At 45.2% G+C, this 16,361-nt stretch overlaps 3 protein-coding genes across 7 annotated transcripts in view; 1 reads left to right on the top strand and 2 right to left on the bottom strand.

Moving 5' to 3' along the window:
* Positions 1–214, bottom strand: part of PSMD10 (proteasome 26S subunit, non-ATPase 10) — a 56,785-nt gene extending 56,571 nt beyond the window's left edge. For 2 of the 3 annotated variants that reach the window (XM_032444020.1, XM_015860487.2), the window contains exon 1: positions 44–214. In XM_032444020.1, coding sequence (XP_032299911.1) covers positions 44–157 — 114 coding nt within the window. In that variant the 5' untranslated portion in view covers positions 158–214. The remainder of the gene's footprint in view (positions 1–43) is intronic. The other variant, XM_015860486.2, reaches the window with a different exon arrangement.
* A 66-nt stretch (positions 215–280) lies between these two features.
* ATG4A (autophagy related 4A cysteine peptidase) lies at positions 281–9,586 on the top strand. Its single transcript, XM_015860484.2, has 13 exons — positions 281–413; positions 1,038–1,148; positions 2,056–2,127; positions 2,563–2,661; positions 3,910–4,011; positions 4,420–4,492; positions 4,851–4,930; positions 5,708–5,895; positions 6,011–6,089; positions 6,924–7,069; positions 7,367–7,423; positions 8,227–8,338; positions 8,603–9,586. Exons 1-13 carry the CDS (start codon positions 404–406, stop codon positions 8,665–8,667), a joined length of 1,194 nt encoding a protein of 397 aa, XP_015715970.1. The 5' UTR covers positions 281–403; the 3' UTR covers positions 8,668–9,586.
* COL4A6 (collagen type IV alpha 6 chain) overlaps positions 9,399–16,361 on the bottom strand; it is a 111,678-nt gene continuing 104,715 nt past the window's right edge. For all 3 annotated transcript variants that reach the window (XM_015860479.2, XM_015860480.2, XM_015860481.1), the window contains 7 exons: positions 15,489–15,650; positions 15,251–15,349; positions 14,828–14,974; positions 14,150–14,266; positions 13,251–13,442; positions 12,734–13,020; positions 9,399–12,146 (listed from right to left, as the gene is read on the bottom strand). In XM_015860479.2, the coding sequence (XP_015715965.1) occupies positions 11,886–12,146; positions 12,734–13,020; positions 13,251–13,442; positions 14,150–14,266; positions 14,828–14,974; positions 15,251–15,349; positions 15,489–15,650 (1,265 nt within the window). In that variant the 3' untranslated portion in view covers positions 9,399–11,885. The remainder of the gene's footprint in view (positions 12,147–12,733; positions 13,021–13,250; positions 13,443–14,149; positions 14,267–14,827; positions 14,975–15,250; positions 15,350–15,488; positions 15,651–16,361) is intronic.

Genomic DNA, 16,361 nt, shown 5'->3' with positions numbered 1-16,361 from the left:
CTGACGGGCCCCGCTCCCGCCGCGGCGGGTTCGGCCTCCTGACCTGGTCTGTGGCGGTGGCCAGGGCCCGGTCGCGCAGCAGCTGAGCGCGCAGCTCGTCCAGGCGCCCGGCGTAGGCCATGTTGCACACCTCCACGTTGGACACGGAACCCTCCATCTCGGCCGCCAACACGGCCACTGCCCGCCCCGCGCCCCGGGACGCCGCCTCCAGCCGACCAATCGCGCCCGTGGGCCGACTGTGGGCCGACTGTGGGCCGCGGGGGGTGCCGGGATTTGTAGTCCGCCCGACTGGACTCGCCGCGCCGCCGCCCGGAGACGGAACTACGTCTCCCGGAGCGCCCCGCGCCGCCTCCCTGCCGGGCGTCCGCGTCGGGCCGAGGAGGAGGATGGTGACGGCGGGAGGATGGAGTCAGGTGAGCGGCGGGATGGGGCTGAGGGCAGCGGCGGGACGGGCGCCGGCAGCGCGGGACGGGCCCGGCCCGATCGGCCACGTAAAAACCCGCCGGACTCGGAGCCGGGGCCGCGCCTCAGCGATCGGGGCGGGACCGCGGGGCCGCAGCTCGGGGCCTAAGGGCCGGGACGGGGCACGGGCACCGGGAAGCGCCGGGCCGTGAGGGATCGGCGGATCCGGAGCTGCCGTTCGGCTCCGTGCGGGACGAGTGTGACGGGGCGGGATGTGACGGCTGCGCCGTGCCCATCTGACTCGGTGCCGGCGGTGTCACCCGTTCCTATATGAAGAGCAGCGCAGGGTGGGCTTTGCTTTGGCTTCATACATTGGCATTTGGTCAGGTTGCCATCTGTGAGATCACAACCGACGGGCATTGCCACTATTCCCACAAACCTCGCTTTAATTATCAAAGAAAGCAAAAACCGAAACAAAACAACCCCCTGCAGCGCTCGGGCTTCCTTCTCGGCTCGGTATTAATTACCGTTAGCAAATGACGTAGGCGGATCGTCCCCTCCCTCCGCCGGGCCGTGCCGCGGCAGCCATGTCGAGATACCGAGGGAGTGAGTGGGCGCTGCCGTGTTGCGTTCAGTTCTGTCCAGGTATGAAAACCAGATCACGATCCTGGCCGAATACTTAGAGGAATTCCCCGACACCGATGAGCCGGTGTGGATCCTGGGAAGGCAGCACCACCTGAACGAAGGTATCTGTAACGCGATAACTCGGCTCTAACACGCACTGAGTGCGGCAGCAGCGGCTCCCGATTCCCTCGTGTATCTGGCTGTCAAATAAAGGGAGATTTCAAAGTCACTGTCACAGTAAGAAGCAATAATCTGAGGTGTGTGCTGTGTTCTGGTGAGAAGCAGCATTGCCCGATAGCCTCAGCACTTCTGTGTGATACAAACATATCAGCACTGAGTTCTGCTCCCTGTGGAGGGCACAAGGGCATAACCCTGTGTTACCTGGCAGAGGTAGCGGCCATCAGTGCAGCCGTGGTGTCAGGACTCCCCAGGGTCCCGTACTCGGCCCCAATGGGCTGAGCCATCCCTTAAGGCCACTTAAACCCCCCTTAAGGCCACTGGATCTGAGTGGAACTCAGGGAGAAAGCAGCAGGTAAGAGCTTAATAAATCTGTGAGAGCCTGTGGGAGATGTCTGTAAGTGCGTGTTTTTAAAAGAAAAAAAGAGAAGAGAAAGAATTAATGGCAGTCGGTATTAATATTGTCAAGAAATGACAGCGTGTGGGGTTTGGGAGCGATGCATCCTTCTATGCTGTTCAGCACGTAGGAGTTCTGCACCTTAACTTGCTTTACCAGTTCTTTGCTGTGGATGTAATTCTCTCCATAGTGTTTCATTCAGGCTGGACAGAATCATTCCAAACGCCTCTTAGAACCATTGCCTAGTAATTATTTCATTCCTAACAATTCAGCTTTAATTATAAGTCTACAAAAGCTCTTAGGTTTCAATGGCTAAAAAAGGCATCTAAGCACTAAAGATCTGATATGTAGAAGCTAACAGGAGTCTTTTGCGGATGCTGTGTGTGGGTTGCATAGGAAAAACTGGAATTTTCCAGTTCGAAAAGTTTATTTGTTTCCTTTTGAAATCATTCCAGACAAATCTAAGCTATTGTTGGATGTCAGTGCTCGCCTCTGGTTTACCTACAGAAGGAAGTTCTCGCCTATTGGTGAGTATATTGCGGATCTGTGGCCTCGTTAAATAGCAGGAGCGGGGATGGCCTCATGGACTGAAAAGTGATTTTTATGTTATTAGAACGTTTAGAGCATTGTTAAAGTGGCTCACACATTCAACATATTAAAGTTATTAAAATCGATGTGCGCTTACAGCTGCACGTAATCAGGTGCTCGTGCTTGTACAGCAAGCTGTGTGTAGTTGTGAGTGTTGTCGAAGGGTAAGTCAGCTCCACAAGGAGTGCACAGACCTTGTTTGTGCTGCATAGAGATTAGACCAACAGCGTGGAAATAAGTCTGGCTCAGTGCAGTGCATCCATAGGCTGGTTAGTTTCCAGCAGACCTAACTGGGCTCTTACACTCTGGCGTTATCTCTGTGGTGCTGCCTCCAGTTCAAAGCTCATATTAATTGTGGTGAACTTTCCTCATAGGAGGCACTGGCCCCTCGTCTGATGCTGGCTGGGGATGTATGCTGCGATGTGGGCAGATGATGCTGGCGCAAGCGCTGATCTGCAGGCATTTAGGAAGAGGTGTGTACTGGTCTGAGTGAAATCTAAACTATTTGGAGACCACATTCCTTTGTGTGTGTGTGTGTAGTACTCTGGAAAAGCACAAAACCCTAATTTATTAATGAGACTTTATTTGAGGTAAAAGTTCCTAATGATTTATGCTTGTCTGACTGGGTGGAATCATAGCAGCCTTAAGCAGAGCAATAGAACAGACAGGGAATCCTGCTTCTCTCCAGAGCTGAGGATACCGCCCCTATTATTAGAGGCAGAAGCAGACATGGCAGAGCTGCTGCAGATTTGCTGTGTGAGAAGACTTTCCAGTGTGGCCCTTGTGTTGCTATTTGATGTATGTTAACAAATCTCACAAGGTCTAAATAGAGCATGTGGCTTTAAATAACCTGTCAGTGCTCAGCAGCAATCAGTCACAATAAATCTGCAGTTGACATTTTTGCCATTCAGCCCATGAAGATAAAGGACAGTTTAAAAGAAATAGCAAATTGTGAATTCCAGACACTCTAAACTAAATGTAAACGTTAGAGACATTCAGCAAGTCTCAGTGAATGGCAGTGGGTTCCATCTTTTCCTGCATGGAGGAATTCAGTCCCACCACTTTGCTTCATTCACACTTCCATATCAGATGCCGTGCTGTCACACTGCCCCTCTGCTGCCATCTGTCACATGGCAACCGAATGTAATGGGATATCGGTGGGAATCATGCGATCATTCAGGTTGGAAAAGACCTCTCAGATCACCAGGTCCCACTGCCAGCTCATCCCCACCTGCCCACAGACCACATCCCTCAGTGTCACACTGAATCTTTCCTTGATCACCTGCAGCAATGATGACCCCACCGCCTCTCTGGGCAGCCTGTGCCAGTGCAGCACCTCTCCTTCAGAGAACATTTTTTTCTAATATCCAACCAGAAGTTTCCTGGTGCAACTTGGAGCTGTTCCCTCTCGTCCTACTGCTGTTACCTGGGAGCAGAGGATGACCCCCCCCAGGCTGAGGCTGTGCAGTGGATCAGGACACCCAGGGCTGGGGGCATCAGGGCCACAGAACAGGGATGGTTGATGCTAAGGGGAGTTCAACTGCTGTGGCTGCTCCAGCACCACTTACTTATGGTCTCCTGGGCCAACATCATAAAATAGGAGGCATTGCTTTTGGAGCAGCCCTCACAGATTTCTCTTGTACTGTCTCATTGCATAGCTTACTTAGTCTCAGGATAATGGAAACATTACAGTTGTTGAATCTTAATGTGTTTCCTCTCAGATTGGCAATGGGAAAAACACAAAAAACAACCAGAAGAATATCACAGAATCCTGCGATGCTTTCTGGACAGGAAGGATTGCTGTTATTCCATCCACCAGATGGGTAAGAAACAAGCAAACCTGCTGTACTGAAACTTAATAATCTGTAATGTGTCAATTCATGACCTCGAGTGGTGGTTCTGAAGGCAATGTGTGTGTTTAGATATAAAAATGCACGTAGATGGGTGTGAGGTATAACAGCACAGAAACGTTATTCACCATCCAGCCCACAGCACGGCTTGGAGTTTGATGGGCTTTAAGGTCCTTTCCAACACAACCGTTCTGTGATTCCATGGTTCTGTGAACTGACAACAGTAAGGATTTGGAAGAAAGCGCAGGTTGAGAAAATAATTGTTACTGCTAAACATAGTTTGCAGTTAGTAAAAAACTTGTTATATAGCCACGGCATTGAGTATTTTTTGTTCTTGGATTCTTTGTGATCTCTCTTTTTTTTTCCCCTTCATAAAAACAGCACAGATGGGTGTCGGAGAGGGGAAATCGATTGGAGAATGGTTTGGACCAAATACAGTTGCTCAAGTATTAAAGTAAGTCGGATCCTACGAGCTCATTCAGAATTACTCCCCCAGGGCACCCAGCTCACAGATTAGGGTAAGGCCCAGACAGGGTTTTAAAGGCTGCATCTGCCTGTCTCAGAATCAGGGATACATTTACTGCGTGCTTACAAGTACAGCGTGGAATGTGGTGGGCAGGAACTGAATTGGGAATGGGTGAGCTCAAATTTTAATATAGTAAGAGCCTGGGAAAGAGAAACTTCAAGTTGTTCTGTGCTGCTGTGCTGTCTGTGTGCTCCAACCAGTAGCCAGCACAGACATTTGCTCCTTTCTTTTTTCTGAGTGTAAGTACCCTCTTGGGCTAACTACTTCATGTCAATTTGTTCTTTAGGAAGCTGGCGTTATTTGATGAATGGAATTCATTGGCTGTTTATGTATCAATGGACAATACAGTGGTCATTGAAGACATCAGTAAGTGAAACATTTAGTACTCCTACGGCTGTTTCTGAGAAGTCCTCATATTCCCAAATGTATCTAAACATGAATGAAATAGTTGAGGGGCACCTGTATTCCTTCCTGGTGTAAGAAAAGGGATAAAAAAAGTTACAAACTCAGGTTTGCTCATCCAAAACTAAAGCTGGGGAGAAGACGGAGATGGTCTGTGCTATCCAAACTCTTAGCCCAGAGATGGAGCGAGGTTGCAGTTTACATAAGTTGGTTTTAATATGGGGTTTGTGAAGGAGCTATGCTTTTTCTAGGCAAATAAGAAAGCAGCAGCAGATCCTAGCACTGAGAAATGCATGGCCATGCTTCATTGACAGTCCTAAGAAAGGTGGATTTACAAGTGAAGCTTAACTATAGTTTGCTTCTGCTTTGGTCCCTGTTGTTTCCTTTATGCTCACATTGTTGGGCACAAAGAGTTCCGGATGCCATCATCTCTGCCATTTCATTTCCATGATGTTTTACAGATGAGCCTTGAGCGTATTAATAATCCCAATAGTAAATGCCATTTCAGTCTTAGATTTTCAGCTCCCAGTCATTAATGCAGTGTCTTACTTTAATGTGCCAGCACGTGCTGTCTGCTAGAATTATTTCCGCTAAACAGCTATGATTAATTTCCGTGCCCTGCTCATTTTATCTCTGGAGCTCGATGAAGATGTCTGGCACAGCAGCCTCATTTGTTTCAGAGAGGAAGAGGAGCTCTGTGTTCCTTTGTGCACTGACTGATTCCTGGTTTTATTCCCACAGAGAAGATGTGCTGGTCCCCTCCCCCGAGCAGCAGCACAGCCCACAGCAGTGCTCATTTACACAGAAGCGCTCTTGGCCGAAACAGGAACGCAGCAGGGCTCGGCACAGCCTGGAAACCCCTCTTGCTTATTATACCTCTACGACTAGGGATAAATCACATAAATCCAGTATATATTGATGCATTTAAAGTAAGCTTTTCTTTTTTCCCAACAAATTGCTTGTTATTGTCAAATAAGTTCAAGCATCCGCGAGATCAAGAAACAAATCAACTATAATTTCCTTTTCCTCCCTTTGAATTCCTAGGAATGCTTTAAGATGCCACAGTCCTTGGGAGCATTAGGAGGGAAACCAAATAATGCCTATTATTTCATAGGATTTCTAGGTAAGGAAAACGGGAAACTTATTCAAAATACACAGATGATCAAAAGAGGCATTTCTGGGGGGAGAGGGTAAGGAGTTGGAATCTCTAAGGTAAAGAAAAATGAGAGTATGGTTAAAGGAATGAAGAAATGTACCTCAAGTATTTTAGCAGCAGCACGATGTGCTCCTTCATGGAAGCAGAAAGCTTAACAGCAAAGCTAGGTGCCAAAAGAAATGATGACAGAGGCAAAAGCAGCACGCCAATGCAAGTATATTGGTCAGCTGGCACCTCTCCTATTTCCTTGTATTTCAGATGTGTTCTGATAGCGGTGTCTTTTTCTTGCAGATCTTCTTGTATCAAGGATTCCTTTAATTACTGTAAATACAGTCTTCCTGTTTTCACCCATTCGGCGCATAATTTTATGGCTGTTTTGTTCTTTTGTAAAACCTGAGCTGTTTTAGGCATTTTTGTTCCAATTTCAGAATGAATGCCTAATGGGATTACAGATCTCATTTCTGGCCATCCCGTACCTTTTCATCTTGGAATGTCAGGGATTACAGCAGTTGAGATTTACAAAAAGAAAGTACTGGATCTCACGTGGGAAAAGGAAAGTATGTGAGAAAGGCAGAACATACCAACCAGAACATCCACAGTAATGGGTCCCAATAGAAAATTATAGTAAATACCCTGTTGAAACTTTGTGTCCGAGCTTTCTGAGCCTCCTCAGGAATCCCTACCTAGAAGGCCTAAATAAATTGTCATCACAGCCAGCATTCGTTTCTGTTTTGCAGTTCTGGACTTAGCACTCATTAAAGTCACTTGTTTGTTTTCAACATATGGATGTCATCCGTACAGGCAATGAGCTGATCTATTTGGACCCTCACACCACCCAAAGCTTTGTGGATTCAGAAGAAAATGGCACAGTTGATGACCAGAGCTTCCATTGCCAGCAAGCCCCACACAGAATGAAGATCATGAACTTGGACCCTTCGGTAGCTTTAGTAGGTGTTAGAAAGTAATCAGCGTATGTATTTTATTTCAAAGTAAGGGCAGGAATGTGACACAGACCGCATAGGTGCTTCTTTAACACATAGATCTTCTACATTAACTACATAGGATGCATTAATCTCAGGTCACACAGGCCATGTTTGCATGGTTGGGAGCTGCCTTCAGTTTCTTTGCTGAATGCATTTATGGTACTTTTACTGCTCACACAGTGCTTTACCTGCTGCACCGCACATTTGTAGTTCGCAAAATAATGCTGTTGTTTTTTTGTTGTTTGCTTTTTTCCCCCTCAGGGCTTCTTTTGCAAAGAAGAATGTGATTTTGATAACTGGTGCAGTCTCGTACAAAAGGTACTGATGGCAATTGACCATCCTTGTTCACTCTATAGGAAGTCATGGCTTGGGTTGGCTGTTGTTGGGTTTTTTCCCTAAAAAATGGAAACTGCCGTTACATTTCACTCTGTATTCACAGTAGAAGAGCCATAGGGAGGAATGCATTAACACAGCAGGGTAAGGGAGTGTTGCTGTGTTGTTAAGCTCAATGTTTTGACAGACAGGAACCCTGCCAGCTGGAAAATGGATGGAAACAGATACCCTTAAGGGGTATATAAAGGCATTTCTTTGAAACAAACAAACAAGAAGCAAACAGCTGAGGAAAACAGTTTGTATATAACCGTAATGTATATCAGGGGGTGGCATCTCTACCAAGAGCTGTAGCACTTGGCTTCAGTAACAGCTTGTTTCTCCTGATCAAAACTCATCCTTTCAATTCTGTTGGGATTTTGGAGCTGATTTGCCTTCTGCCACAGAGTTCCACACAGGTGCTTTTCTTCTAAAAGGCAGAAAATATCAAGCGTTCCTGGTGCCTGTTTGCTACGTGCAAACAAAACCACAGGCATGTAGAAATCAAATTGATTGTAAGACAGTGACACCTTGTAGTACAGTTCAAGAGATCTGTCTGCCAGGTGTATTTTTGGTGAGGAAAATGCCAGGGATCGATGGTACTCAAAATATAACAGAACCTCACAGTATGTCCGCATAAAGCCTTTGTTTCCTGATAGATACACGTAATGAAGGGATGGCTTTATTGAACAGACACAGTGCTTTAAGGTTCTCTCAAGGCATCATTTAAAATGAAAGTGTTCTGTCCTCAGGAGATTCTGAAGCAACAGAGCCTACGGATGTTTGAGCTGGTCCAGAAGCACCCGCCCCACTGGCCTCCGTTCATACCTCCAACAAAGCCAGAAGTGACGACTACAGGAGCAGGTATGGTGTGGGCTGAGAGCCCCCTTGTGCAGTTCAGTGTCCCTCCTTAGCAAAGAGAAGAACAGTTGCAGGTGGAATAACTGTGCTTTCCTAAGCATCAAGCGATATCTACCTGCCGCGTATCCAAACAGTCCATACAATTGCTAGCTCAGATTCACTCATTTTTTTCAGTCTTAGAAGATACTTTTCTGGAATGCGTCTTTCAAAGTTTGTTCTTTGAAGTGACCATTCAGGCACTACTTCAGCATCGCTTATTTTTTGCAGAACTCATCGAATCTACTGACAAACTGTTTGAATTGGAAGAAGAATTTGAAATCCTGAGTGTATGAAGGAAACTGCGGCGACTCTTCTGAGTACTGAACACATTGGTGGTATCGTTGCATTGACTTACAGCCATGTTAGCCCCAAAGTGCCTGAAATTATGGAAAACAGAGCACAGAATCCGAGTAGCATCCAAAACTCCAACAGCAGTTTAACAAGAGCTTCCCCAGATGGAAAGGCAATAAAAGCTCTTGTAGTAAGATGCTTAATGGGAATCTCTTTTTAATGTATCTTACCTGAAGATAAATGGACCTTTGAGATCAAGGCAGTAATAAGCGTATCGCTGGGCTCTCCGTTCGGAGAAAGGGATAACCCAGATGGATAATTCTTGCTCTCATATAATGCAATAGTTTAGTTCTTAAAGCAAAACAGTCTTCAATTAAGGAGGATGTTTACTTCTGTTCCCTCCTGTGGGCTGCATCATAGGAAAAAAAAATACGTTGTCTTGTTTAAAAGATCGACTGGATCATGAGAAAATGGTTTCCTTGTTAAATATTTTAACATGTATCTGAGCAACCACACGTTATTACAAAAATGTTTCTGTAAAAGGAACTGTGTCTAATGTATACATTTTGCAATAGCCTTCCTGCTTCTGGGAGACCTCGAGAGGAACGGGAGACTCAAATAGTTGATACAGATCACAACCACTGTTCTAGTTATGGTATATTTCACCTTGACCTTAACGTTGAAATCATTACAACTTAGGTTATTTCTTTCAGAGCTAAAGAGTCAAAGGTGGTTTAACTGTACCTTATTTATTTTAAAGTAGATTTACACAGACATCTGTTACAGCACTTTATCTGTGCGTCTAATAAATTTCTTAAGCTTTTCATAGGTTGTATGCTGCTATATTTTGTTAATTTGTTTGTTTGAACTAAATGCAAACCAGGTTATGTTAAAGCTTAATATATACACATACACTGATTACGTCGTTGTTACTTTTTGAGTTATTGCCTTTTGAAATCTGTTGTGGTCAAAGTGCCTTAATGTTACAGGTTGATCAGAGCAGCCTGGGCAGTTGTATTTCTATAAGGCAGAGTATCTCTCTAGCAGCCCCAAGAAAAACACTTCAAATAATTTAAGGCAAAGATCTTTTTACTCCATGCTAAAGGTCAACCAGACAGTCCCCATGGTGGTCGTTTTGTCATGACAGTGTGATAAACGTGAACTGCAGAGTTTCATCTTCACCAATAAAAACGCATGGAGAAATACTGAATTGCTGTCTCCTCTCACTTGCACCTCTCGATCAGGGCCAGCGTGATATTAAAGAGCTAAGAAGAGCCTGTTTCATCTTGTTTAATGTTTAGCAAACACAGTTTGGATGTTATATGCTTAGAAACAAACAGCACTTTTTCTCCTCCTCTACCCAGAGCTCAGCTGTACAGCTGAGCAGCTGGAGGAGCACTGCAGGGCTGAGCCACAAGTGTGGCTTCTGGGTAAGCAGCAGGAAAAGGCTGTTTGTGGAACTCAAGGGAAGTTCGGTACTGATAACTACAGAGCCAACTCCTTGCAATAGAAGCATACGTCTCTAAACTAGCACATTAAATGCATAAAGCTCTAATCCTGAAAGAAACACACTTGCATGTGCTCATGTTCAAAAACGGAGTCTGCAAACACAGCACCCGACTGACACTTCCTAATGTTAATAGGAAATGTTAAATGAAAGACTAAAAATTCTCATCACAAACTCTGTGCTCATCTCTACTGTGGTTGAACTCTGAACACACAGAGCTCTCTGACTCCGACCTGGGAAAATAACATCATATTATGCATATAAATAAGCATTGCAGATTCGTATAATGATTTGGGTTGGAAGGGACCTTAAGGATCACCTAGTTCCACTCCCAGTCATCGGAGGTAAAAACATAATGTGCTTAATGAAAGTACTTAAGTATTTTGCCGGATAGAGCTAGAGCTCCAGCAACTAAAAGAGAAAATGTACTTTAAATTAATGTCTCAGTCTTCTCTTAATAGTAATAGTCTAACAATTTGTCTTCAACATCTTTAAGCCAAGGCAAAAGGGTATTTGCAGGGCACTTCCTTCAGATGGCCTGGAATGTCAATATGTCATTAAGAGAGAAATTGGTAATAACACCACTAGCCCGACCTAATGAATTCATGTAACTATTAACATACTTTTTCACAGCGTTCCCTCAAAATTCATAGGGATAATACAATTAGTAGCACTTCTCTTTAATTATGCCCTCTAGGAATGTGGAATTACAATAGAAATGCAATTTTTTGAATGAGAAAATACAGCAATCAGCCCAGAGGAAGAACACAACTATGACTGTAGAAATAATAAATGTATATCTCATAACTAACTGCTTTCTTCTGTATTGGCAGAAGCGTTGCATGGTAGCTAGTAGGCCTCCACTTTTTAAACACACACAGCTTGCATAATTACACCAAACTGTGCCAAGGCTACCACTGGAAGAAGATTAAGGTTTGCAGTAATGAAGTGTTTCTGGTGGCTGCACGTCACTTGGCTGCAAGGAGATAAGGACAGGCCTTGAAGGAGACATTTTACCTGGCATATAGTTAGAGCTATGAAAAATGCTAGAGGTTGTTTGGACTCAAATTGACATCAAAATCTGTATTACTGGAGTAGCTCTTCAACTGTGGATATGAGTTTGGATTAGAATCGATTACTTATCACTAAGGCCAAAGAACATCCCACCTGTTTTACAAGCAAAGCAAAACGTTCATCTTCAAATCTCCCTAATCAGGTCAGTTATCAACCACTACTGCTTAGTGTTTCAAAGTCACCTACAATGCATTACAAAATTTGGGCAGTTGTGCATTGCACAGGAGAATGCGTGTTCATTCCCATACAGTAGGCCAGGTACTGTTTGCAGCGATGCTAATAAAGCACAACTTTGGAGAAGTCCCTCTTGGTGGTAGTTGGTTCACACCTTGGTCAGGGCAATGGTGGATGTGAGGCACCAGTTATGCTTTGGTCTGAGTAAAGAACTCCCAGAGACATCCTGAGGTAGCCATGAATGAAGAAGCCCCAAACAACAGTAGAGAAATAGCGTGTAGCACCGTGATCCATAGAATGGCTTTCTGAGCACCGGTCTTTCCCTTGTGTGCAAAGTCCTGGATTTTTGTGGATTTCTGGCCATCTTGATTCCTCTATCAACCACACACAAAACAGGTTTATGAATTTATCTCCTTCACGTCAGTGATTCCTACTCTTAGGTAACAAAGACTGTTTGCATTTCCATTACAAGTTCTTCATGCACACTTGGCAGCGGCTGACCCTTGTCCGAAGCTGTCCTGCTTTCAGAGTTTCAGAGGGAGGAGCACCAACAAACTGCTGTGACTGCTCAACAGTGGTCAGCCAGAAGCTGTATTTGTTTGCAAAGTAGTGGCATGTTCCCCTGGCACCATTGCATTCAATGAAGGGCGTAGCACGGAAATCCTCCAGGCAAGAACCAGGTGAGACAAGGGACTGACCTCCACCCTCTGCACCAGCTGCCGTGTGCTGAAATAAAGATGTCCATTTAAGTGAATGCAAAGGAACAGAAGAGGAGGTAATAGGGCAGTCTTCATGTTGAGAAAAGTAGAACAGGCAACCAAATGTATACCCTGGTTATCTGTGTCTGAGTCTTAGGGCTAGAGCCAAAGAAGCAAAGGCATGTGCTTATGCTGCATATACAGTCCTTGTGTAAAGGAAATGCAGCTTTGCAGTAACAAAGTGGGAAAATCAGGAGACAATAATGCTGACTTCAAGGGTTTCTAATGACCTCACAGTACTGCTAGGGGATTGCAGTGGAAATAATGTTCCAGAAGACAGATGGGGTTAAGGAAATACTACAGCTTAATTAGAGTTTCTGCACTTAAAGGTTTGAAGCACAATGAGTATCTGAGGCAATGCACAACTACTGCTTCAGTTTTACTACTGGATGTGAGGAGTGCATACAAGAAGGCCAGATAAATGGGAGCAAGTGGCCTGCTGATAAAGAATAAACGCTCTGCTTTCCTATGATCAACCCAGCTAATTCAGTCTCGGTGATGAGGAGATCTAAAAAATGCATAAAGCTGCCACTGTAGTAGCAATGATATCCTTACCATTAGGAAGGAGTATCCTATCCATAGGCTGCGCCAGCCGAGGGGACACTGTGGGATGGTGATATCCTGGCTGTGCACAGCCACAGCCTGGGAAGGTGCTTCGCAGACAGAGCAACGACTGATGTACTGTGGGATCTGATTGCTGTCCACTGGCATCATGGGGATGGGAGCGGTGGTGGACAGCCAGTAGGACTTGTCGTTTCGGCTGGCATAGTAGCACACTTCATTGATGTTGCAGTAAATAAAAGGCATCGTGCTGAAGCGAGGCAAACAAGAGCCAGCAAAACCTGGAAGAATTGGGGAAGCAGTCATACCGAGCATCTGCCAAATGTTCCAGCTCATACACACTAGCCAAGAGTAGCACAGCACGGTGCAAGTAACACTAGTTCCACAGCACAGATTCTGGCCAAGGAGACTTTCCCTCCAGCAGCTGCCAGCAGTACCAATGAGAACTGCACACTAGGAACAGGGTTTTGGCTTAACATTGTTTATGCCTGAGAGAAGCATGTCAACTCACCGAGATCCTGGTTGTGCGATTTTTCCTGCCCCTCCACGTACAATAAGCTGTAGCCATCCCAGAGCTTGTTCATACCAATGGGACACGGTGGGATTTGGTCTGACTGGCTGTGCTTCACTAAGGTGTACCCGACACCCACGCTCCGACCTGGCATTCCCGGCAAGCCAATGGCACCTGGCTTTCCAGCGGCACCTGGAAGGCAGAAGAGAACTCACTCCTTGGCAGGATGGGTATCACTTGGCTCTACAGCTGATTTGGGCATTGCTTTGTATGACAAAGAGGCCAAGTTTGGAGGGCTGTGTGACCCATGAGGCGTACCAGTTCAAAAAGCAGTGATTTCACAGTAGCACCCGCTTATTTCCTACCTAATTTCATTTTCTATCTTTCCCCAACAACTCTAATGCCAGTGTTACCATCTATCACAGTACTCAATGACATTCTCATATTCTGAATATCATAAAGCACCAGCCAAAACATAATAAGTTCATTTTTCACTCTTGTGCTTTAATGTTGATATCTTTGACACAGAAAAGCTGTACAAATCTGTGGCAGAATCCCACCCTTCTCTCTCTCATCATGCCTCTATCATCCAGCCCTCACAGCTGTGCTCACTGTGAATACCATTTTGCTCCTTCAAACCTCCAAGATGGCTCCTACATCCACACAATACTGAAACCAAAAGATGTTCAGAATTATACCTAGGGAAACATCAGCAGTGACAGACAACAGTTACATGTGACATAATCTTCCTCACTGAAGATAAAATTTACTCCATTGCAGATACAAAGCAGAAGATCATGTACTTCCCCCCATCTTCCTAAGGTAACTAATTTGGTTTCTTTGTCCACAAATTCTGAAGAAAAGTCTAACAATCTGTGCTCTGCAAATCATACCATTACCTTCAAATCCCTGAGGTCCTGGGGCACCCAAAGGTCCTGGGTCCCCAGCTATGCCAGGTGATCCAGGTAAACCATCACGTCCTTTCGAACCAGACCTGCCTGGCAGACCCTTTGGACCTGAAATCAAATGTGGTTACTACTTTGGAAAACTCTCTCTTATTTTGCTTGATTTATTAGCCTCAATTTCAATTAAATTGTATTATATTGTGCTATCTTGCATTCCGATATCATAGTTAGTAAAATAAGTTTTCCTCCTCAGATCGTTGCTGCTGCTCTGTTTGTTTCCTTGAGCCCAGCTCCCATCTCCCTACCCCTTCCCCTTCCCCCCTTCCATTTTTTGGGGGCTGGGTGGCCCACAAGCCTACTGCCCCCTGTCACAGACAAAGATTGATCTAGATAACTCTGTGACACACTTTCAGGACCACTCCACCCGCTGGTACCAAAGCTGGCATCATACCAGCTATACCACAGCTACTGCTCCTAATTCTGCAGTGTTCATTCAAAAGCACTATTAAAGTGTGCAAGGATTTATCATGCAAATTGTAACAATAGTAAAATATGGCATTTGTATATTTTTTGCTTGAATTATTTCCATTGCTAGAAAAAACTTTCCTAATGCATTAAGTAGTATTCCTTTTCCAGAGTGCCAGAATTCCAATGATCTGTGTGTGTTTTTACCTGGCTTTCCAACTGGGCCCTGGAATCCAGGATCTCCATCAAAGCCAGGGACACCATCAATCCCTGGCAGACCTGGCAAGCCCGCAGGGGCTGTGATTTCTTCTGCCTGTGGGGTTATACCTGGAGCCCCTGGTTGGCCAGGGAGACCTGCATACAGCATAAGAGACAGTGGAAGTACATCACAAAAATGTGCACAGCTTTGATGATAATACTGACACAAAACAGAAGCATGTTCAATTAAAGCTGTCTGAATACATCAGCGCTGGGTATCATTCTAAAAAGTGATGCATTAAGCTCTTTCTAATTAATTTTGCTGAGAAACCACAAAACCTCCCAGATAAGCCAATTAAAAGAACTCTGTGACTTTCTTCGCTACAAACCATTTGCAACAAAGTAAAGCTTTTCAAATTCTCTGGCACTCACCTCGACGCCCCATTTCACCTTTCAGCCCAGGGTAACCAGGATCCCCTGGAGGCCCATCTTTACCTGGCATCCCCATAAGACCAGGCTCACCTCTGACACCTGCAAAGGTACACAGATGAGCCCTCAGAGGCTGAGCATGAAGTTCTGATTCCAGTCACAGTCACCACACAATAACCATTCATACTGTCAAGGTGACAGCTGCCAAATGAGACCCAGACACTTTCCATGGCAAGATTACCTTTGAATCCAGATATACCAGGGAGTCCAATGGGACCAGGAAGTCCCACATCACCCTTACCACCTCGCAAGCCAGGAACACCAGGGAAACCTGGACTGCCTGTGTCACCTTGGTCAAAAGCTGGTCCAGGGGGCCCTCGTGGTCCTGGAGTACCTGGGAGACCTAGAGATAAAGTGATAATTGGCACAATCTCCTCTTGCAGCCAAATAAATGCTATTGCTATCCCCAGTGGGTCATTCTAGTGGACAGTGATTGTTTGGCTGTTAGTATTTCCAAGATTGTCCTCCTCCCAAAGGAAAAGAACCAGGCCTCAGTTACTTATGTAAACACAGGTATGAGAAACCTTTAAATCCTTCTGACCACCAGAAACCTTACTTCAAATCCTAGGCCTGAGTACATATAGCCCTCACCCCAGCTGGCAGTTAGCCTGGTGACTCACATAATGCCTTGGAGAATGACAGCAGTGGCTTCAAATGTCTGGTCAGGAAAAGACTCCATCTCAGCCTCTTCAATAAGGCTGTTAGGTAATGAATAGGCACTAATGCTATCATGACAGATCTTTCAAACCACAAGGTAAACTTGCTATTGGCCCTAGGACAAGTGCTCCCTACGTATCTTTGAGTAGCAATATCATTTTGCTGCCTCTCAGTTCCTACAGTTAGCTTCTAAATTGCACAAGGAGCCTGTAATTACAGCTGTAGAAACCACAGTCCAAAATGGAGCTGGTATCCAAATTTAGACATAATACTTTGGACCTAAGTAGTTACCTTAATGTCTTCAGCATCACAGTGGGTGAAATGAGTATTGATCATTTGATCATTTGATCACAGACCTTTATTAATAGGCTATATCAGACCAGGATTAAATAGCAGG

The sequence above is a fragment of the Coturnix japonica genome, chromosome 4 (assembly GCF_001577835.2).
Source record: "Coturnix japonica isolate 7356 chromosome 4, Coturnix japonica 2.1, whole genome shotgun sequence".
Taxonomy (NCBI): Eukaryota; Metazoa; Chordata; class Aves; order Galliformes; family Phasianidae; genus Coturnix; species Coturnix japonica.
Note: the sequence above shows the minus strand (reverse complement) of the source record. Positions and strands in the feature narration are given on the sequence as shown.

What these genes read in the sequence shown, in the direction of transcription:
- ATG4A (XM_015860484.2), top strand. An exon ending in CTGCAGGCATTTAGGAAGAG is followed by an intron (nt 2,662 to 3,909) that starts GTGTGTACTGGT and finishes GTTTCCTCTCAG; the next exon opens with ATTGGCAATGGGAAAAACAC. An exon ending in AGTGACGACTACAGGAGCAG is followed by an intron (nt 8,339 to 8,602) that starts GTATGGTGTGGG and finishes TATTTTTTGCAG; the next exon opens with AACTCATCGAATCTACTGAC.